Genomic DNA, 23,968 nt, shown 5'->3' with positions numbered 1-23,968 from the left:
GCTGTGACTAAGAATTCCAGGTGTGACGGAGAATGTAGCACGCTTTCCACACGGCCCGCTCAACATCCCTGAGACAGACAGAGCCCAGACCACTAAGCTCCCAGGGAAATAATGGGTTCTCCAGGAGATCCGAGAAGCTGCTCCCTTGCCTAATCACTCACAGCGTGAGATCAGGGGCACCGAGTCTGAATGGACAACCATTCATCTGTTTTCAACCTAAGTGTATGCCTTTCGAAACGGAGCGAGCTGCGGTGTCATCAAATGGCAGGAACTGGCTCCAGTAGGCTAGCCCTGTTTTGTGTTCCTGCAAAGATCAGAGGTTGCCTGGTTTGTTTAACTGACGGCTTCATCGGGGGCTGTTCACACTTCCCAGTGAGGCCTCCTCGGGCCCAGCAACAGGATCAAGTGAGCCAGTGTTTTCTCTTTGGTCCCCAAGGACAGGGCTGGGTTCAGGGCACGTTCTCACTGTGCCTCTGATGAGACAAGTAAATAAACTATATGGTTAAAAATAGAGCTGTGAACAAAGGCAAAGCTATGCTAATTTGCAAATACATTCCACGAAAGCCTCGCGTCTGAAGACCGTGATGGAAATGCCCAGAGAGCAGGCCTGGCCGTCCGGGCACCCAGCAGTGCGCCGGTCTCCGGGGACGGCTCCTTCCGCGATGTATCAGCACTTCTGCTGCTGGCCAAGGCCGGGCCCAGGCACTGGAAAACTGACAAATGAGAAACGCTGAACCTCCAGAAAGTTCAGCTCGTATTTGGGGCGAGGGTTCAGTGGATCCTCATTTGATCTAAATGGAATGTGAAACTCCTTTCCTTACCATCCAAGAGGTATGGGCTCTGTTTTCTGAGGCCAGAAACAGGAACTAAGTTCTCAGTTTTCCAGGCCTGGGCTTTGGCTGAAAACCGACCCAGGTTGCTTGATTCTGCCCACAGCCCTGTGTTCCGATGCCAGCAGCGGAGTGGCCTGGACTTCGCCTGGCAGGTGGTGTGCCCATCCTGATGGTGCCCTGCCCACTCCAGACCAGCACAGACAGGCAGAGCTGCTGCCAGCCCCGCAGAAGGGGTTAACAGAGACACACAGACCCAGCGCACTGAGAGCCAGCCAGGGAGCTGGGACACCCCTGGCTGCAACCTTTGGCTGAAACTTTAGATATTTCTTTTTAATCCTCACCCGAGGACATTCTTTGCATGTATCCTCAGACAGAACAGGAGGGAGAGAGGGGGGAAGAGAGAGAGAGAAACATCGATGTGAGAGAGACACATTGAGTGGCCACCACCCATATGACCCCAACCGGGGCCGGGGACAAATTGCAACAGAGGTAGGTGCCCCTAGTGGGAACCGAACCCGGGACTCTCTGGTCCACGGATCGATGCTCTAACCACTGAACCAAACTGGCCAGGGCTTGGCTGAGACTTTAATCCACGAATCATGCTGCCCCCAACCGTATGGCACTCTGGAGGGGTGGGTGCTGGGAATACGTGCATATAAAGGCATACAGAATGTTCCAAGAAATGAAGGGGCTTAAACCTGTCATCAAACTTCCTGAGTTACCTCACCATGTGGGTGGGTGGCGGGAAAGGGGAGAAAATGAAGAAGGAGGAGGACACAAGTCGCTGGAGCCAAAGCTTCATCCTGCGTTTCTGAGCCAGGAGGCGTGGAGGAGGCAGGGCCACTGACCCCGGGCTACACATGCAAATCCAAGAGAGGCACAGCCTGCCCTGCAGGGCTCCTCCATGTTCTGGAGCCCAGGCCTGGGCTACTCACCCTGTGATGGACGTGTCCACCTCGTGCATCAGCGGCACCGCCAGCGTGAGCGTGTTGTCGTGCAGGGAGTCGGCGCGCTCCGTGTTGCCGCTGTGCGGGGAGAGCGAATGAAGCTGGTCAGCACCGGGTCTCAGCAGCAGCCTCCTGTGCTCTGGCTGGAGCTCAGCCTGCTCCCCAGGAGCTGACCGCACCTATTTATCCTCAGTTCTGTTTCTGGTCCCTGTACAGAGTGACAGTGGCACTCTATTGTCTCAGCTGTCTTCCCCTCACAAAGATGGGAGTGTGTTGGGGAGCTGACCCCAGGAAACCCCAGTGGGGAGTGGAGAAGGGAGACAGGGAAGGGGGGGAAGACAGTGAAGGCATGTGATCCAGCAGGTCAGCGCTGTGGGCAATTGGGCTCGGTCTGGCTGGGGAATTCTGGGCCTTCACCCCCTGACTCCTGCTGCTGCTGGGGGAGGTGGGGTGGGGGCCATTAATGTCCTGGCACCTACCCTGTGCACACAGGTGAGTGGGCTCCGGACAGAAAAGCCTCGGGTGGAGTGGCAGGTGCTGGGAGCTGGGAGCTGGGAGCGGTGCATGGGGAAGGTGAGTGCCAGGGGGTAGGGATGGGCACTGGCAGTGTGTGCCACTTCTGGGAGTGCTTGTCCCATGAACGACGGACCAGCAAGGGTAGGGCACTGAGGCCGAGGAGGAGTCTGCTGGCCATCAGCAGCTGTTTCCCACCTGGGGCCTCCCCCACCTTCCATGGACAGGCAAGCCCAGGAGGGAGGCCCTAGCCTAGCCCGTCACCATGAACATCAGAGGAACTCCTGTTGCGAACCTCTGGCTGCGGTGTGTCCCCTCTGGGTGAGAAAGCACAGGACTGTTCTTCTCCTGAGGCCGCCCGCAAAGGCGAAGGCCAGGGCGCTGAAGCTGCTGATGGCTGCTTTGTGGCCGGCACATTTCACAGCAGGACGTCCCCAGGTCCTCAGAGCGCCCCAGAGGGAGGGACTCCCCACCTCGGACAGGTAAGGAGCGGACAGATTGGGTAATTTGCCCCAAGGACCCAGAGCAAACCAGGTCAGTGTGACTCCAAAGCAGAGCTTTTCTACTGTGGTTCCCTCTCCTGATACTAGGTTTGGGGGCTGAGGGAGAGATGGGAAGAAGGAAGAGGAGGAACAGAAGAGAGGAGGAGGAGAAAGAGGAGAGAGAAGGTCTAGTTTCCCTTTACCATTGACTTACATTTCAAATATGAATTGTGATTATTATTCCAGGGAAGCAACTGCCTTGGTAAAAAGGTGCGGCTGTTGGGCACCACTGACCTCACTGTGCACAGTGGGCTCTGGCACACAGCGTGCATGTGGTTCCCGGCGGGAAGCCAAGGTCACCCCAGGGTGGAATACGAGTCTCCGAGACCTGCTGAGGTTTGGGCATAGCTCATCCGCACCCGCCCATTACACCATTCCCTGCACATGTGCAGAGTTCCTGCCTGCCCCCTGACCCCCACTGCCTTCCTCTCCCACCCAGCAAGTGTTGAATGCAACAATACTTAAATAGCGCTCACATCCCCTCTCCTCTCTTCCATTGTCCTGAAACAATGGCACTCTGGGACTCTGCCCCGAAACTTCATCTGTCTTCCGCCTAGGGGGTGACACCCATCACTCAGAGGGCAGCCACAGTTTGCAGAAGCAGCAGGATCAGGTGCTCACCTGGCCTGGCTTCCTTGCCCTTCCTTTCCCAGGGGCCAATGAAAGCCGGAGGATCGCTGCTCTGGGCAGACCAGAGAGGCGCCCCGCTCAGAGGGGATGGCAACCCAGGGCCTGCCCCCTCCCCCGCCGAGCATCCTGCCAGGTCTGCAGAATCAGTCCCTGATGGAAGCGCCACTCCTTGCCCTGCTATTTGTCCAGCCACCTGTGGCCGCTGGCAGCTCAGGCCCAGCGGTGTCATCTGTCACCAGGTGGCTGCTCCAGACTGAGCCAAGTTGAAAAGTCGATAAAGAAGCCAGACATCAAAAGGCTTCCAGTCATTCTGCGAGCGCGTGACTTGGGATGCCTTCCCGCGGTCGGCCAAGCCCGGCTGCTGAGAGGGGAGCTCTTGAGAAGCTGTTTACTCTCGACATTAGGTCTTCCTAAATCCACACACGGGCAAGAGACCTTCAAAGGGTGGTGAAGGGAAGAAAGGCAGGGACACCAGCTTTCAAGATAAGGGGCTTTAAGGATCTTTCCATCACAGCAGGAAGTCAAGTGCTGTGGGAGCCCTCTGGGCAGTCGGAGAGAAACGAGTGCCCGAAACAGTCTGCTGTCTATGCAACATACAATACAGCTTCCTTAACACCTGTGATTCAAAGAATTAGAAGATCTGATTTTTAATAGTTAAGCTGCCAAATGCTAGGCATTCCTCGATGCTATGTGGCAATGCTAATGTACAGAAGGAGATACTCTTGAAGTTAGTTAAGTTATTGGCACCTTCTTATGTGGACAGCACAGTATCTGGTAAACAGTCGGTGCTTAATAGATGTCTGCTGTGTGAAAATGTGACCAATATAGAGTAAGGGGCTACAGATACTGGTTCTCTGCTGTGGCTGCTCATTACAATCACTTGATGAGCCTTTTTTTTTTTTTTCCCTATATTGATCTTTAGAGAGAGAGGAAGGGAGAGGGAGAGAGAGCTTGAAACATTGATGAGAGCGAACATGGATTGGCTACCTCTTTCATGCCCCTCACTGGGGATCAGGCCCACAACCTGGGCATGAGCCCTGACCGGGAATCAAACTGGCGACCTCTTAGTGCATGGGTCGATGCTCAACTACTGAGGCACACTGGCCAGGTTCTTGATGAGTCTCTTTAAAAATCCCAAAGCCCAGATCTCACCCCAGACCAATTAGATCAGAATCCCTTAAGGGTGGACCAGCATCAGTAGTTGTCAAAGCTCCTCAGGTAATTCCAATGAACACTTATGGCCAGGGCACCACCGGTCTAGGACACGTGGTTCTAATAGATGAAGTTTTCACCATCAAGTGTTGGCCAGCCCCCTTTTCACACCTCTGATTTGCCCTGAGTGGGGTTGAGAGGCAGGTGGAGTTTCCTCTTTTGGACAGGGAAGTCTCTTTCATGTCATATTTCCTGCCCAAATGTTCCTCCCCAGTCTATTGGCTGCCCCCAGGTGATGAGGGACCAAGAGGTCATGTTGATAGATCTGCCCGACATTGGTGAATTTTCTATGGATCCAAGCAGCAGCAGGAGAATGAGAATTTTCAGGTTGTAATGGACACCTGCCTCCCTCTTTTAACCTGACGATCTCTGCTCTGTGGATGAGCTGTTGCATGGCATCACTGCCCTCCCCAGAACATTCAGTGGCTCCCCACTGCCTTTTGAATGTAGTTCAGACTTTCTGAGGCTACATGGGCCCTCCTGGCCCAGTCCGATTTCCTCTTCCAGCCCCATCTTCCACTGCCCAGGTATGACCCCCGCCCTTCCCCAGAGATGGCTCGTGAAGCCCCCAAGCACTGCATGCCCACCACCCCCATGGGTGTGACAGAGAGGTTGCCCCATGCACATGGTCACCACTGTGCTTATGTGCCTTCTGCCTGAAAACAGACCCCTCTGTTTGAATGGCTCCCCAGTGAAGCCCTTCTGGATTCTAGCAATGGGAACGAAGGCCACCCTTTCTGTGTGTCTCAAGTGTTTCTATTAGATCACAGCCATATTTTCTGTGAACATGAATTATGTGATCTTGAAAACAGTGTGAATGAAAAAGAGCCAAGTCCTGCATGACTTCAAAGCTTGCAAGCCCAGCAACGGTAACCTGTGTCAAAATGCTCTTACCCCACGGCAGTGACACCCGGACCGTGGGAGCCATGCTGTGCTAGGAGGTCGTACAGGACTTCGGGGGTGGCTGGGCTACGTTTGAACATTCACTGTCATTATTAGTGACATCTACTTTGTACACCCTATAGCAATATGTAGAATACACTTGACGTTAATGTTCATTACGTCCAACCAGCACTGAACAAAGGCCAGCGAGTCATCAGCCTTGGGGTGCAAGCTGGATATGACAATGTATGGTAAAGAAGGTCAAGAAAACCACTGTGTGTGCTGTGCTTTTTTTTTTTAGGACAGAACTTTCTCCAAAATATTAGACATAATGCTGAAAATTGCAGAAAGCCACACTGAAAGCAAACCTATGCTATTGCTGGGTGTGGATGGAGGGGCTCTGACGATAAATGCCTCTGGCTTCCGTCATTCCCAGGGGAAAAGTCATCTTAATTCTGTGAGTTTTCAATAACGCTGGGATGGAGGAAGGTCTCAAGTGAGAACAAAAGGAAAGGGAGTGGAAGAAAGAAAAGGTAGTGGGCGATGAAAATGCTTCCTTACCTCCACACCCCATGAGCACTGCCGCCGCCCACTGCTGCGTTATATCGGGGGGCGGGGGGGGGGGGCCGGGAGGGCTGACCTGGGCTTCCCAAAGGCTCAGCTATTAAAGTTGGAGACTGAGGCCCTAAGAGCAAAGCTATCCGTGAGGCTGTGGATGACACTGCAAGACTCAGGACTTGTGAAGACTCTTAGTCTAACCTTTGAGTAACTAGTGTCTTTTTTTGAGTGAAAATTCAAGAACCACTCAGTGGGCGAGGATGACGCGATGTTAAGATGGAAACTCTAGCTGAGGCATCAGAGAGGCCAAAATTCAGAGAAAAGCAATAGACCAGGATTTACTACGTCTGGCAGCAGAAGTCCCAGATAGGACGTCAAGGACATAACAGAGTCCAGAAAGGAAGATTTCTGCAGACCGTTTTGGAGGAAAACTGTTTGTGATGAGGGGAGGGGGACCACCTTTTAAATCAAGCATCGGGAAACCTGATCAGACGGTGTGTGGTTCCTGCCCAGAAAATGGGAGAAGAGGCTGCTGGCTTCCCCTACGAAGGCGGAGTGAAAACGCGGAGACCCCCCAAGGGTCACCTGCACATCCAGAGACTGTCTGAGCAAAGACTGTTTAATGGGATCTATATGGGGAAAGGCAGTGGGGGTCCCCTTTGGTCCAGTCCCGGGGTGCAATCTCAGCAGCAGCAGCTGAAGGTGTCTCCGGCTGCCTGGAGGCTGAGGTCGGAAACTCTTTTCTCTTTTCCAAAGGTGAAGAATCGGCTTTGAACACCTGCACAGCCCAGTGAGGGCTCACAACAGTTCCTGTCAACTTAGACCCTTCCTGTTCCCCAACCCCTGCTGTGAGCCCAGAGGGCTCAGAAACTGCTCCGGAAAACGGGAGAGGGTCAGTAAAAGTAAGATCACACCCCCGAGGCAGGTTTTCCTCGGACACTATAATCATGAATTTGTCAACTTGCTTTGAGACTCGAAGTGACTGCAGGACTTTGCATCACCCAAGAGCGACCTGAGAAAGCACAGGACTGTCCTAGATGTCCTCCAGGGACAGGGTAGCTGTGCAAGCAGAACCAGACAAGCATACCATCCTGGAGAGAGCTGATTCCACCTGGCACTTGGGGCTTTATCCTTGAATAACCATTTCCTCCTCTTCAGCACCCTGGGCATCATCACAGCATGATGCACCCTGGGCATCATCACAGCATGACCCCCAGGGTGCCATCACAGCATGATCAGGCACCCTGGGCACCATCACAGCATGACCAGGCACCCTGGGCACCATCACAGCATGATGCACCCTGGGCATCATCACAGCATGACCCCCAGGGTGCCATCACAGCATGATCAGGCACCCTGGGCACCATCACAGCATGACCAGGCACCCTGGGCACCATCACAGCATGACCAGGCACTCTGGGCACCATCACAGCATGACCAGGCACCCTGGGCACCATCACAGCATGATCAGGCACCCTGGGCATCATCACAGCATGACCAGACACCCTGGGCACCATCACAGCATGACCAGGCACCCTGGGCACCATCACAGCATGACCAGGCACCCTGGGCACCATCACAGCATGACCAGGCACCCTGGGCACCATCACAGCATGACCAGGCTGTGTCTTTTCAGATCCCAGCAACACTTCATCTTCGGGGGAAAAACAAGTTTAAATCATCCCCCTTACCTCTGAGCAGTAATGATGAAGCTTAGAATTTCCTCTTCCCCAGACAGATGGCTTGTATCAAAGATCACGCTGAATTCATACTATAAAAAAAAAAAAGTGACATCTGGCATTGGCAGGCATTCCAAATTAAACTGTTAGCTACACTCCTTCGCTTAAGACCCCTGGAAACTCATTTGCATGACAAGCTTTATTTGTATGCATATACTTTAGGAAAAAAAAAATGTTTTTATTGATTTTAGAGAGAGAGCAAAGAAGAGGGAGAGAGAAGCATCAATTGGTCGCCTCTCATACATACCCCGACCAGTTTTTGAACCCGTGTCCTTTTGGTGCACAGGACGATGCTCAACCAGCTAAGCCAGCAGCCAGGGCTGCACACATATCTTTTTGATTGTCAGGCCAGAGACACAGCTTTCACAGTAAAACCACCCTGCCAAGAGGCACACGGTCCTTTTCAACAACAGAGGTTCTCTTTAGGAAGTGATATATTTGTCTCTTAAACCAGGACTTTCTGAATTTCACTCACATACCATCTTCCCAGTTTTTGGCCACAGCTGCATACCATAGCACCTGTGATATTTACTTCATATTTTTATTGCCTCAACTCTTTCTGATTAAAAACTCTGCTGAAAGGAGAGCTGTCACAGCTGGGAATCCGGGATCGCTTGCCATAAAAAGAAGGTAGTCATCAAAATAGGTGTCACGGGAACACGGCGATGCTGCATTCCGTGGCCTGCCAAAGTCTCTGAGCCTGAGGTCTATTCTGTTTTGGTAAGAGGGAGGCTGACAAGGGGAAGGGAGGTACAAAGACACGCTACACTAGCGCAGACCTTATCCTGCGCGCGGTTAGAACTGAGAGAGCGCTGGAAAGGTAATAACTTTCTCTGTGAGTCAGTGCTCTTCAGTGCTGTGTCCACGTATATATGACCTGCGCTCACCTTACGAACCACTTGAAATCGTCTCAGGTGCCCAGTGCTGACATGCTGTGCTTTGGGAAACACTACCCTAAGCAGGGGTTACAGGACCAGGCTCTACCACAAACTGACCATGTGATCTTCACCAAGACACGTCATCTCTTTGCATTTCAATAAAAAGCATGGAAAAAATGATTCTTAAATGCCATCAAGCTCTGAGAGTCTGTGACTTATTTAATATCTAAATATGTGGGTCCCTTTATGATGGATTCTAGGCCACGGTCTAACTCTGTGGGACTGGACTCCACGGAACCGAACGCTGCCGAAAGGACCGAGCCCTGGACCGCAGCATTGGACCATCGCCTACGGTGGCCACTGGACAGCCCTGTCCAGACAGAAGTTTCATGGCTGTGGGACTGTCTACTCCCAGCGAGGGTGGGGCAGGAGACAGGACGGGAAGCAAAGCTGGAAGACACAGAGGAAGGGAAAGTCAAGGGTCTTGTCCCAGCAAAGACTCAGAACCGGCAGAAGGTCTGAATGAAACACACTCGGTATCAAAGTGAGGTCAGGAGCAGAAGACCTGGGCACGAAGCCAGCGTCAGAGAGGGAGGCCGGAGGGCAGAAGGGCAGAAACGTAGGCTAGCTGCAAGCCGGGAGTGTTGTCATACGGCTGGAGCCCCGTGACCCACAGGGTCTGGGGAACAGGGGAGGGCGAGCCAGGATGTGGACAGAGGCAGCCGCTGTCCCCACCGAGTCACTTCGTGAGCTCTCTCCAGGGAACCAGCGCCACCACCCGTCTCCGCGTTTATTCTTGCTCCAGGTCTCAGCCTCTGTGCGTGGGAGGAAAGTGGCGGCATTGCCGGGTAGGAAGAGGCTTCAGCTCTCCAACATTCACAGCCCGTTGGCTCCATGTGGAACGTTAACAAAATCGAATGCCCCAGATTTCAACATCGCTTTGTTTTCGCTCTATTCATTTTTATGATCACCTTCTGTTTATGGGAAGCGATCCTAGGTCTATTTGTGACAGGGATCTAAATTCTCCTTTTAAAATAATCTTTAGTCCTGGCTGGTTTTGCTCAGTGGTTAGAGCATTGGCCTCAGCCCAGAGAGTCCCGGGTTCAATTCCGGCCAAGGGCACATACCTTGGTTGTGGTTCATCCCTGGCCCTGGTTGGGGTTGTGCGGGTGGCAGCCAATCAATGTTGATGTTTCTCTCTCTTTGTCCCTCTCTATCCCTTTCTCCCTCTCTCCCCCTCCCACTCTGTCTAAAGATAAATGTAAAAGTATCCTCATGTGAGGATTAAAATAAATAAATTAAATAAAATAATCTTTAGGCTAAAACTAGTAAGACACACCTTAGGTTTGATTTGGGATGTAGACTAAATTTTATAATAAAATGGCAACTGTGAAAATGTTTCAATTAAGTTTATTTTCTGTTGCTCAACAGATTTCCATTAAGTCTGTGTGTGGTGTGCCACACACATTAGTACAGGCAATTATGTCCGAGGTTCAGGGTCTTCCTCCTTCTCATCTTCCTTGGAGTCTCAAAGGGCTTGGCTTGTATCCTTTTTTATTTTCTTTATTGATTTTTAGAGAGAGAGATAGAAACATCAATGAGAGAGCACATAGATGGCTGCCTCCTGCATGCCCCCCACTGGGGATCAGGCCCACAACCTGGGCATGTGCCCTGACCGGAAACCAACCGGCGACCTCTTGGTGCATGGGTCGATGCTCAACCACTGAGCCACACCGGCTGGGCTTGGTCTGTATGAGGCAGAAGAAGGCTCAGGAATCACGGATGTAAGAGCCACAGTAGTTTGGGGCAGATCCATTCAATGAGGCCGACGGGTTCAAGAAATGAGCAAATCTTCTTTCTCACTAGAACACTCTCAGAATTGGTTTACCAAACAGCTACCATGTACTGGGACCAAAAAGTCTTAGAGAGTAAAATGATCTGACTCTATGACACAGGCAGGAGAGAAGGATTAAGCTTTCATTTACTCTAGGGGGCGGAGGCAAAAAGGTAGACAGAGAAATATGAACTTTCCTTCAATTCGTAGCAGGGAAAATAGCTTCCATTTCATAAGGCAGACCTGGTCTTTAGTTTCGTCTCCAATAATCGCATCCTCTATGTATCTTTGCACCTCCTTATAATGATGGCACACGCTAGAATGTTCCAGGAATGTTTGAACATGCTGGGCTGTAGTATTGTTTGAGCTTAGAAAACTCAGCTCCTTATAAAATCAAAATGACTGTAATTTCTTTTACTTAAAAACATGCAGCGCAATACAGTCATTTAGGTTTTAAGAATATGAGGAAGTCTCTTAAGAAAACTGAGTGCCCAGGGGAGTCAGGACTGTGGGTCACTAGGCCAGACCACCTGTATCTTCTCCCACGTCTCGGACTGAAAGTAGCCTGCAACGTCCCGGAAAAACCACTTCAAGAAGGCCAACTAGATTCTGTTTGCCAGAGTGCTAAGGCCACACTGTGTCTCTCCCATCGAGGGCGCATCGTGTGGATCCCAGAGGAAGACCAGGTGACCAAGGCCCCTCGGGAGTATCCTTGGAGTGGACCGCATGGACGGGAGCGCGGCCTTACCAGCCCTGGCCCGCCCAGCTCCTGCCGCCCAGCTCCTCGGGGAGGCAGCTGGTGGAGCCAGAGGCTGGGGGCCGCTCCCAAGGAAGTGCCCTATCTCTGCCCCTTACCTTCGACTTCGACCTCATGAAAGGAAATCCCACGCTGCATTTGAGGAAGTCCGATTCCAGCAGTTCACAGGAAATGCCCATTTCCTCCTGAAAGAGAAAAAAACACCAACCGGTGGGCTGGCCGCGCGAGGACAGATGGTGCGAGTAGCCCCAGGGAGGCCGGCGGAGACTCCAGCGGACACGGCCCGTCTTTCGTTCCCAGACAATAGCCGCTGTGGCTGTGGCGGGAGCAGGAGCCGGACCAGGACGAGTCCCAGACCTCCATGGCTGCCCACCCTTCCCCTGGGTTCCCTAGGAGACAGGTGCAGAAAACACAGCCGCTCCTCATTCTTAGCTAGCACTTGCCGCACCCCCATGCCCTCCTGTGAACTGGACCGGGCCGATGTAATCTGGACACCTCCGAAGGTTTGGAGTACTAGGCCACCAAGTCATCTTTCTGGCCCCTTTCACCTGACTCCACACCCTGATCCTGCCTTTCAAGACCTTGCTAGTGTAGGGAAGTCAAACTCTAAGAAAATCACATCAACAAAAACACAGGGATTCTTCCTACAGCCTAAAGAAGCGAGGAGGGCTGGACTGCTCCCCTGCAAGCCTCCCCAGGGTTGGGGGCAAGGGCAAGGAGAGGTTTTCCGGTGTAGCTGGCCTGCCCTGGACTCTACATTCGGTGGCACAAGAGAACCAGGAGAGGGCACAGGGAGCTGCCGTCTTTCCACCGGAACGCATGGTTTACAGTCAGAGGCTCCTCATAACCCCACAGCCTGTCCAGGTCAGGACTTCATGGGGTGTCAGTATGTTCGCAGACCTTGGAGAATGGGAGACAAGGATGGAACTAACACCTGCTGAGTGTCTGGAAGCCAGGACAATGAAGTTCAATGGGCAGTGTGACTGCCCCAAGGTCATTCTTGGCTGACTCTAAGGCCTGGCCCCTTCCCTGTTCCACACAAAGGAACCGATTCGTGTGGACACGGTTCTGAAATGCGGCCCGTGCTTTCTGCTTCAATTTCCCAGACCCGCACCTCAGCTCAGACCAACTGTTCCAGTCCTTCAGACACGCAAGACAAAATGTTGTTAGTATGTCCAATCAGGGGGAAAAAAGTGAGAGCACTTACTATAATATGCTTATTCAGTTATACGTTATAAACAGTTACTACCATACTAATGTATCTAATGTATGATGAACATTATCAAAGACACAAAAAGTACAAATGATAAAAGATAACTAATCCATGGGCTTAGAAATCAAGACAGCAACTGGGGAGGCAGTCCGTGGAAGGGGCTGCCGGGACGCTGGGAATACTTTTGGGAATGACCATCATGAAAATCCCAAGAGCAGGGCACTCAGTGATTTGTGTACTTACACCTGTTAAATAGCAGTAAAACTTTACTGAAAAAATAGCAACAAAATAAAATACAATGAAACACAAAGTAGGAGACATAGAAATAGAAAAGGAAACTCTATTTTTTTAGCATCCAGTCTTGGGGATTATACATTTTCTTTTTGTTGTTGTTGTTGTTCAGGTAGAGTGGGAGGGAGAGAGAGGAACAGAGGGAGAGAGAGAGAGAGAGAGAAACATCGACGTGAAAGGGACACATCGAGGGGCTGCCACCCGCATGACCAACCAGGGCCAGGGACAAACTGCAACTGAGGTACATGCCCTTAGCGGGAACTGAACCCGGGTCTCTTGGGACCGCAGACCGACGCTCTAACCGCTGAGCCAAACTGGCCAGGGCGACGTTATACATTTTCTAATGGCTCTTCGTGACCTTGGTCGGCGTACCTCACATGGACCCCCTGCAGTAGAATCAGTTTGGGAGCATCTTGAGAAACACAGATTCCTGGGCAACACCCCAGTCACCTCTGAGTGGACAACTGATTCGATTCAGAGACTGTGGGGCCTGAGGAAGCATTTTCAATGCACGGGAAGTGATCAAGGAGGTGAGGCTGCTGTACAGTGGGGGCTACTGCCGCAAGCGTCACTTTCTCTGGTCCAACCTACAGGCTGCTTGAGGAGCCTTCTGAAAACATGCCTCTTGCCCTGGTCAGTGTGGCCCAGTTGGCTGGATGTCGTCCCGTGCACCCAAAGGTTGCCGGTTCAATTCCCGGTCAGGGCACATGCCTGGGTTGTGGGCTGCTTTCTCTCTCTCTCTCCCTGTCCCTTCCTCTCTCTCTAAAAATTAAAAAACTAAACAACAAAACATGCTTCCCTCCACTGCCATCAGAATGAAGCTTAAGCCCTGGCTGGTTTGGCTCAGCGGTTAGAACGTCGGCCTGTGGTCCAGAGAGACCCGGGTTCAGTTCCCACTAAGGGCATGTACCTCGGTTGCAGTTTGTCCCCGGCCCTGGTTGGTCGTGCAGGTGGCAGCCACTCCATGTGTCCCTTTTACATCCATGCTTCTCTCTCTGTGTCTCTTCCTCTTTCTCTCTCCCACTCTATCTAAACAAAACATGGAAAAATGTCCTCGGGTGAGGATTAAAAAAAGAAGAAGCTTAAAATCCCGATGCTGTTGTTCATCATTTGGGCCCATATTCACTGTTACCATCCCCCGGCCTCACTGAGCACACACATTACTACCCTATAGACACCCTAACCTGGGACCATTTCCACACTCTGCTTAAGTCATCCCCACGGTCAGGAACGCCTTTCTTCAGTCCCCCTCCAAGGTTTTCTTCGTCCATCTTGGCCCCCGAGCACTCATGGGTAGTAAGTTCACATAGAGAATATGGATATGGTGCAGGGTTCAGAGTGCCCCTGAGCATCCCCTGGGGAGCGGAATCATCCTACCAGCTGCCACAGTTGGCGCTGAGGGCACCGGTCTGAAAGATGTCAGTCCCTGAATTTGAAGAGCTCAGGGATGGGAAGGGGAAGAGCTCCTAGCAGAGAAACAGACATTTACATGGCGGTGTGAGGGGCTGCTCTTGGGACCGAGGGGACATGTGTTGGCAATTTCAATAAGGGAAACCGGAGGATAATTTCTCAAGCGTTGTCTAAGACCTGCGTGTCCCAGAGACGGGTCCTAATGATTCACTGTGGGTGGCCTGTCACCATTCTCTCCCTCATGCTCCTCGCCCCAGAAGCAATGTCTACAACTGCTACTCCAAATCCTAGCTGATTGGCTTGTGGGTCCCGAGGCAGCGAGCCCGAGCCTAGGGGGACCTCAGCTCTCGTTTTTCCTGGGACAGCCCTGGTTCATGTCTGTCATCCGGGTGTAATTACTCTCAAGAGTGTCCCGGCATATATATAAATTGCATGATTACTCAACCCAGTCTCAAACTCCTTTTCTAAAGCTCAGTAACTCACCAGAAATCCCTTTCAAGCCAGGAGAAAAGTTTTCAATTTAAGTCAGAGGCCTGTCTGTTTTTGAAGTTTACTGCCCCGAAGACGTCTTCAGCTCTTGCATGTGTGTGGGGGGACGAAGGCGGCTTTAGAAATGTACTCTGGAACTTGACGGGACCTCAGTTTACTTCGCTTTGGCTTGGCCTGCTTTGGATTATTCACTCGCTGCCTTACGACCTTGTGTTTGTTCATTCCAAAATCCAAGAAAATAACATTTAAACCCACATTTACTGTATTTTTCCAAGTCTCTCTTCCACTCGGTCTAATAGAAATGACAAAATTCTGGATGGATCTCGGTGGCGGTAAGCAACAAGAGTGAAAACAAAGACATCTCTGGGAATGATCGCGCTCAGCTTCTGGCTCCTGACTCACGTGCTCCTGGACGACGCTACAGGCCAGTTGTCATGAATCACCCTCCTGCCACCTCTCAGCACCAGTACAGCCTCCTGTGGCTACTGAAGCTGGCCTGACCCAAATGTTTTTTAATTCTAAGCCCTGCCCTCCTACTACAGCTCTGTCTGGACATTACGGCGCCCTCCCGCACAAGCGTTCTGCAGCCTGCGACTGACATGGTGCAAAAGGCCCCCCTTTGCCTCAAGGTGAGACCAGCTCGCTTGTGTACCTCATGACCCAGACTCCCCAAGGAAATTGGCCAAGCAGACCGGCCAAGTGCAGTCCCTTTGGCTCCTCCCTCTGCCTCATCCTGCCCTTCTTCCCCTTTCCCCAAGAGCATTACCCCAATAGATCACTTGCATAGGAAACCCCAGCTCAGGCTTTGCTTCTGAGGAATCTGACCTCAGAGAAGACTTGTTACAGATGAGGCTCTGGGAATGAGAACCACTGGAGAATGCTGGGCATTTGCTCCTAGGAGGGGACAGGCAACGGAAGGGCACACTCACATGCGAAGATCTCGTGTTTAAATCCCTACTGGCCAAGAGAAAACTCTTAATGGCGGTTTATAAAATCTGCATAGCTTTCCCATCAGGACAGCACTTGCCTGCAAAGAAGCCTCTGTACCCCCTTTGTTCTGGTTTCAGATCATGCCCAGGTATAACCTTAAATACCAGGGTCAGGCTGGAGCCATGTACCCCCTTGGTAGTTAGGTAGGCACACTGTAGGCACAGAAAGACCCAGAGAAGCTTTGAAAAATAAATTCTGGGCTCTGGCTGGGTAGCTCAGTTGGTTGGAGCATCGTCCCATACACCATAAAGGTGGCAGGTTTGATTCCAGGTCAGAGCACATACCTAGGTTGCGGGTTAGATCCCTGATCAGGTCGTGTGCGGGAGGCAACTGATTGATGTTTCTCTCTCATAAATCCATAAAAACATATCTTACCCTTTCTCTGAAATCTATAAAAATATATCCCCAGGTGAGGATTTAAAAAGAAAGATTTCTGGGAGATGTGGCTAAACTCTGCCGTTCCCCTGCTTTACGGAACATCCATGGACAGTGTTCTTTTGGGGCGTGCTTATTACCTCTGCCAGGCAACTAGTGCCCACCAGGAGGTATATGGGGGTGATCCCAGGGGCCAGGCTTCTCCATGGCTCTGGTTTTTTCCGTGTCTCAGTCACTGGCTACACTGGCTTTAGCCTGAAGAACTAAAAATTAAGATGATCACCTCTCAGCCCTCTGGGAATGTGGACCAGTGAACAAATGGTCCATCCTTCTTTGTCCCTGGCTGCCAGACAGTGTAGACATGTGATCATCCAATTCGCAGACAGTACACATGGACCACACAGTAAAACTAAAACCCTGCTGCCACGATCCAGACTTTCACGGAATCAGGGAGAGTCCTGCTGGGAAGCTGCTCCCCGCGCCGAGAGCCACCGATACACCCGCATGGCAGCGACAGTCAGCGAACTGCTGGAGAAGTCACCACTGTCCCTGGATGGTCACCCAGGGAGCTGCTTCCGGAGATAAGGATTTAAATAAAACAAACATACTCGCAGTGCCCTTGGCAAAACATACCATTGCAAAGACGACGTTTTTGTGACTGTGTTTTAAAAAAGGCAAAATATGAAGTGAAAAAGGTTGCTTTGTGACAAAGTGGAGTCACCTCCCAAACCTGCCCATCCAGCCCTCAGTTCCTTCTTTTATTTCAGAAATCGATACACTGTCATTTTATTTATTTATTTTTATCCTCACTCGAGGACATTTTTGCATTTATTGTTAGATGGAGTGGGAGGGGGGAGAGATCGATGTGAGAAAGACACCATCGAGTGGTTGCCACACACACGACCCCAACTGGGGCCGGGCCAAACTGCAACCGAGGTACATGCCCTTAGCGGGAACCGAACCCACGACTCTGGTCCGTGGACCGACGCTCTAACTGCTGAGCCAAACCGGCCAGGGCCAAGCACTGTCATTTTAAAGACCCTAATAAAGCAAGTAAGCTCTTGCCTTGGGTCTAAGATATCCTTGACAATTTTAACCACAATCTTACAAAAGCTGCGAAATGGAAGATCCTATAAACTTATCTTCATACTTTTTAGTTTCATTTTTCAAGTCAAGTTCCAATCAAAACTTGAATTTTTTTTTTTTACTACGGAATTTTGGACCCTATTTTAAGAAGATTCACACAACCGGCTTTTTTCCCAGTCCCGCTTCTCCTGGGCTAGCCAAGATGTCCCATACGATACAGTGCTACCGGGTTTCTCTCTGGAGATGATACGTGATTCAACTGACTTTCTTCTTTCAGTTTTTCACTCACATGGATTACTCTCAGGATCGAGAAAACACCAACGGGCATTTTTTGAGAACCCCACAATGAAAAGCGTGGTTGGTACACATTCACCTCTGTTTTCTCGGTGTCTGGCATCGAGCCGGGCGCTTCTCAGACCCTGAGTTTGCATTTCTTGCACGAACGGGCCCTGGCTCATCAGGGATTCAGATGAAGGGACCGCACGCAGCAGCCTGCTCGCTGGCCCGCCTGGCATGGGGGATGCTTGCCTTGGCAGAGACCCTCTCCTTTCCAGACATACCTCGGCTGCCCCGGCCCCAGGAGCACGGCCGGCGGAGCCGAGCTCCAGCCCTGTTTGTACCGTGTGGTGGTTGGCAGGAAGAATCAGATAAAGGGGCTAGGGAGCCTCTCTGGCCTTTGGGTTCCTCCCTCCCCATCACACAGCATTTGGTTTCACTGTGGAGTTTGGGCTTTATCTGACCACCAACACGGTGCTCTCGGCAGCCGCCAAGTCTGGTGCCGGGCTGATGCTCAGCACTGGGGCGAGTCTGAAATCTGATTTCCCGTGTCCCACTCCCCACACGTGACGATGACCCCGATGTCTCCACGTCTGTCTGCCAGGCTGGCAGTCTGGTGCTCCGCCCAAGGCCCTCTTCCTTCCTCAGGCCTGCCGGGTGACCCCTGAGCCGGTAAGAGAGGCCTCCGTGTTCAGTCAGTTAGCGGAGAGTTCAGCTGAATTTTGGAAGCATTTTAGGCCAAAATCCATAATCAACTGAGAAGTCAGAGGTGAGCAGGGGTTCCCAATAACCTGGCCCAGTAAGTTAACGGAAAGAGCGTTTATTCCTAGGAAATACTTTATCGGCCTGACTCAGCGGTGAGTCAGCCTGAGTCTCCCCAGAAACAACAGTCCTGTTCCCAGACGGGAATCCTGTGGGACAAGGCCCATGAAATTCCTACCCGTGGAGCTTGAAGCATGAGCTTGAAGCATGGAACGCACTCGCTTTGGCATTCGTGTCGTAACTTGTTCTTTTATCCTCGCCGAGGATGTTTATTGATTTTCGAGAGAAAGAGAAACATCGATCAGTGCCCCAACTGGGGGTCGAACCCATAACTCAGGTATGGGCCCTGATCGGAAATTGAACCCCAAACCTTTCTGGTGTATGGGACCACACGCCAAACAGCTGAACCGCCTGGCCAGGGCTCCAGTCTGATTCCTGGCTCAGATATGTAACAGCCGTACGTCATCAGGCAAATGAACCATCCTTTCTACAAGCCTCCATTTCTCCCCCCGGGTGCATTTCAGAACACCTGCCTCACGGGACCGACTGTCGCTGTCCTTCAAGTGCTGATGGTTACAAGGATGTGACGCTCAGATGGCCCCTACTCAGTAACGCTCATGAGGAGCCCGCAGCCCCTCTGTGGCAGCTTCTCTTTTTATGCCCATTTTACAAGGAGGGAAGTAGAACAAAGAAGTTATAGCCCGTGCCTGGGTTCCCAGCTGGCGATAGAAGAATGGGTCAGAGGGGGTTTGGGGGGACACCAAACAAGGAACAACAAGGTCTTTCTCCTCCCTCCCCCAAAGAACCCATTGAATCTGAGACTGATCAGGTGGCCAGCACAGACCCCATGAAGCTGGAGTACACGGTGACTCGGGTGCCAAGGGTGGCTGGTGGCCTGGCAAGGCTGCGGGTTAGGAGCTGGCAACTGAGTGGTCCGGGGGAACCAGAGGTTCCACACACGTGGGGCATTTGGGGGAGCAGGGCAAACAAAGTGCTACCAAGCAGGTTTAAAGTTCACGAAAACCCCCACTTGGAAGAAAAGGCCCCGACTATTCTGCATTTGTTCTTTCCAAGCTTGAAAAAGTGAAGCAAGCAGGAGGGATAGTGAAAACAAATGTCGGGGAGAGAGAAACCACAAAGCTGTTAAAGCAAAATTCCCCTCCAAAGCCGAGCATCAGAATGAAGAGAATCCACTTTCAACAGCCCGGACCAATCACAGGTGTGGGAGCTCAACTGTGGCAAGGGGAGCTGGTCTGACCAAAGTGGTGACAGGGGAGTCTCCTCCCAAACAGCCCTTTGACCCTTAGAAAGAAAGTGCCTTGAAAGCTTTAAAATAAATTAAAATCATCTTACATTGAAAAAAACAATACAGACTGGAAATGACTTGAGTCAACTTCTTCCTGTAACACGCCCCTCCCTTGGTGCATTTCATCCACCTGCTTAGAGCCGATCTTTTTATTTTCCCAAGGTGAAGACAAAAAACTTTCCTAAATGCTGGTGTTTGCCCCCTTTGGGACCCCAGGAATGTGCACTTGAGAATCTAAACAAACAAATAAATAAAAATAAGTCAACCAGCCCTAACTGAAGAGCCCGAAGTGAAGAGACCAGCAAGCCATGCCTTCTAAGGCTCGACTATTTGATTTTCCTCCGGGAAGTTTTTCTTTCTATTAAACAGAGGCAGCTAACTTATTTTTAGATTTTTTTAAAAAAAGGTTTATTTTCTATGATTAATATATATATATATTTCCCAGAGCCCGCAAATTCTTGACCAACAAACCAAGAATTCAAAGTTGAATTCCATCTCACGAATCCAATTATTTTGGTTTTCTATCACTCTTTTCCTTTGCCCTAGAGGCTTGACCGAAGAAAATAAGGTGGGGACCTCTCCTGAAATGATTGGAAAGAATTTAACATCATGACATGAAGACAATTTATGAGTGGTGTTTGGATGAAAAAGGTTGTGTAGGCGTCAAGTGTTTGAGGGGTGCTTATTAAAGTCTTGGCCAGGAATCTCGATACTAGAAATGTACTTACAATGAAGATTTCCATCCCACCTCCAAACCCACTCATACCCCTGCCTACTCCAAACTCACTTGTGGCTCAATGGTTAGAGTGCTGGCCCACACACTGAAAGGTCATGAGTTTGATTCTGGCCAAGGGCACATACCTGGGTTGCAGGCTCGATCCCCAACCCCAGATGGAGCATGTGCGGAGGCAACCAATAGATGTGTCTCTCTCACATCAATGTTGCACGTGCTCTCTCTCTCTCTCTCCCCCCACCTTGCTCCCTTCCACCCTCTCTAAAAAATAAAAATAAAAAATCAGTGGAAAAAATATCCTCAGGTGAGGATTCATACACACACACACCCTCACTTGTGAAGAATCTTGCTGCCATGGGTTTGATTACTCGAAGCACGGTCCTTGGACCAGCAGCATCAACACCACTTGGGAGCTCGCATCAGTGCAGATTCACGGGTCCCACCCCAGACCTGCTGACTTAGAATCTGTGTTTTAACAAGAGCTCCCGGTAGCCTCTGTGAAATGACCATTGGAGAAGCACTGCTCCACCTCGCTGAGCCCACCCACACAGGTAGCTTGATGTCAGCGATGGAGTCCACCTGCCTCATGCGCTCAGCCCTCCAGAAAAATGCGTGCCCTGCTGATGCTATTTGCGGACTAGTGTCTATGGGAGGACAGACATTTCTGGAGATGGAGACCCACCCATTCACCTGATCCTTATCTAGGCAGACTCTGGGAAAGGATTAGGGGATAAGTAGGGAGTGGGGAAGTGTGCCACCAAGTGGGGAGAAAGGTGGGCATCTGTCCTTCAACACCCGCCTCTCCTTGGTGGAGAGGTGTTCAGGAGACAGTGCCTAACCTGCGCTTCCAGCCCCCTCGGCGCGCGAGCACGGCATCCTCCTGCAGCCAAGAGAGCCCCCGGCAGAGAGACACAGGCAGGCCTCGGCCTCAAAGGAGCTGGTGGTCTCCAGGGAGGGGGGAGGGAATACGAGAGGGCATCGGCTGTCTCTCTCCCCATCCTCTCCTCCTGCACAAGCGATCTCGGGGTGGCGGCTGCGGACTGAGAACAGAGGCTGGAGGCAGCTAAAGGGGAACTTCTCCCGGCCACAGACGAAGACACCTCTCCTGGGTCCAGCACCCCTGGCGCAGGCCTCCAAGGGGCGTGCTGTGGACTCACAGTGCCCTGTCTCAGCAGGTGGCTACTTCTACTCTTCACTCCGGTTGGCACATTCACTTTGCTACGTCTGGACACATCTCAGAGCTCTCCTTAAAGAACTGGTGTCCTCTTTCAGGAGACTCCCTCCCTCCTTCCTCGCTGCCCCAACAGGCGAGCTCTCACCTCTTCTCCCCTAGACGGGTGCAGAGCAGTCTCTTGGTGAAGGCTCTGCTCCCAGCTGCCCTGCCCTGCTCTACAAGCTGCCCAGGCGACTCCACATACTACCGCCAGCCCTCACTCAGCGTCGTCCACTTAAACTAAAACAACATGTAACAAAACCTATTGTACCACAGGCTAACTGATAAAACAACAGTTCAGTTCCTCCGCCATCTCATCAACGTTATAAGGAAACATTGAATGAAATGACATTTTGGAGGATCTGCAGTACTTTGTTATTTTTGCTCAAAACCCTTCAAAGGTTATGAACAACCGAGACCCTTCACGGATTCCTAGCTGGGGATGAGCACTAACACCATCTGGGAGCCAGGAATACCATGCACAGCTTTGCAGGCTGTTCTCAGCCCAAGAGACCTGGCTGAGGCGGACAGAGGCTGATATCAACCCAGCCCGGGCAGCGTTCACCAAGCCCTGCCCCCTGCAAAAGTCTCTGGACCACCAGAGGGGGCACTTCTCTCCAGTTTGTACAACGGTGCTAGGAAGACTATGGTAGCTCTGTGGGAAGGTTTGTTAAAAAGACCCAGATGGAAGCCCCACTGTGGACCCTCGGAATCAAAGCACACAGCACGGGCAAGCATTTGCTGAAAGCTCCCAGTTAGGAACCTTAAACGTTGGGCTGCATTAAAATCATTAAAGAAGCACATCGCATGCCCCGCCCTCCAGAATAGGGTTCTAGGTCAGGAGCAGGAGCTGGGTCAGGGGATTTGGATGTTGCATCATCCGAGGCAGGTGTTCTGCCCCAGCCTTTGAAGCACTGGCCCCAAGGGCTAGGACGGTCACTGCCGTCGTGGAGATTGAGACGCAGAGTGTACAAGTGCCTTCCTGAGGTTCCAGCTTTGGTGAGGACAGCACACCTGTCGTTATGGCGCTCCCTGCCTCCGAGTCCTCAGACTGAGCCTTCAGCCTGCCTGCCCACCATGCCCCCAGGGCAGTGAGCTCTCAGAGCCCGGCCAGCTCCAGCTGGGGGGGGGAGGGGACTCTTGGAGGGGGAGGAGTCCTGCTGCCTCGGAGGAAGCTCGGCCATCCACTCGGCAAGTGTTTCTTATTTTGCCTCAAATGGGAAACAGCTTCCATGGATACTTCTTATGCATGAGAAACGTATGTTTTCTGTTACGTCTTACATTCCTTTGTTCATTCCCTCGGTTAGCAGTTATTTATTGAGCAGCCTCGATGTCCTTCATTGGGCCACATGCCTTTATAATAGAGTCCCCGCTGCCTCCACGGGGGTGTTCCCAGCCTGGGAGGAGGGAGGGGGACCATGCTGCTTGAAGAAAGACTCCTGTACACTCCTGTGTGACAAGTGCCTGGCGAGGCGGCTCTAGGGGGTGAACTCCACCTAAGCTTGGCTCCCCACCCGCCTCACCCCGTGGGTCCTAGTTCACACCTCATTATCATTACTGTCGCTTCACCTTGCCTTTCCATTGGCGAAATAATCGACATGTTCTTTAACTTATGGAATCAAAGACTGGACAGAGTGAGGGACGTACCCGAGAGTCACACCAGTGCTGACTTTGGCAGGAAATTGTAGTTGGTCATTCGAACACCTAGGTCAATAACTATTACAAATGACTAAAAATATATATATATATATACCATTCATGACACAGCAAGATCTAGGGGAGGGCCCTGTCCTTCAGAGCGGTATCTAGCAGACTAACAGGCTGAGCACAGGTCCCGGTGGCGAGTCGAGGACTTGTGCTGTTATTATTTTACTCGACAGATACTATTGGACTAATCTCATGCGCCAGGCAAGGAAGTACCCAGGCATCTCACCGGCCTAAGCAAGCTCTTCTGTTAAATACCAGACATAGAGTAATTGCCTTGCAGCCGATCTAACAGAGAAACCTGCACCACTGAGGGCTCAAGCTTTGGGAGCTTGGCCACGAGGAGGACAGACAAGGGCGCCCAAGCGGCTCCGAGATCTGCAGGCCGTGCACACCGCGAGAGAAAGCCCGCCACCAGGACCCGAGGACCAGCAGTGCAGTTAGAACTGCTGCACGTCAGTCCTACGGCGCCCAAGCCAGAAGGAGCCCCCGGCATAACGAAAATGCCCAAGGTGTGTGTCCTTTTGTATTTTCAGGAACAGTAGAGGCACACGGGCCTGGTGTTCGAGGATTGGGCTTGGTTTCCTCCATATTTGGTTCAACATTCTCCGTGACTTGGCCAGTTGTTGAAAATGACTTACAAGCACCAAGCACAAGGGTTGCTTTTGGTGGTTTGAACAGTAAGGTTTTGAAGTTCAATCTCGCCAGAGTTGTTTGTGAAAATTTGATGATTTTTTTTTCACGGTTCTTTACACAAACCTGCAGGTTCATAAGACTGTCTAAGCCCCGGTGTGT

General features: G+C 51.5%; 1 protein-coding gene across 1 annotated transcript in view; it reads right to left on the bottom strand.

Moving 5' to 3' along the window:
- ITGA9 (integrin subunit alpha 9) overlaps positions 1 to 23,968 on the bottom strand; it is a 288,355-nt gene that overhangs the window by 53,404 nt on the left and 210,983 nt on the right. Inside the window, exons 19-21 of the mRNA XM_036267254.1 lie at positions 11,424 to 11,510; positions 7,809 to 7,888; positions 1,769 to 1,858 (exon numbers count right to left, since the gene is read on the bottom strand). Coding sequence (XP_036123147.1) covers positions 1,769 to 1,858; positions 7,809 to 7,888; positions 11,424 to 11,510 — 257 coding nt within the window. The remainder of the gene's footprint in view (positions 1 to 1,768; positions 1,859 to 7,808; positions 7,889 to 11,423; positions 11,511 to 23,968) is intronic.

The sequence above is a fragment of the Molossus molossus genome, unplaced genomic scaffold (genome assembly GCF_014108415.1).
Source record: "Molossus molossus isolate mMolMol1 unplaced genomic scaffold, mMolMol1.p scaffold_m16_p_18, whole genome shotgun sequence".
Classification (NCBI taxonomy): Eukaryota; Metazoa; Chordata; class Mammalia; order Chiroptera; family Molossidae; genus Molossus; species Molossus molossus.
Note: the sequence above shows the minus strand (reverse complement) of the source record. Positions and strands in the feature narration are given on the sequence as shown.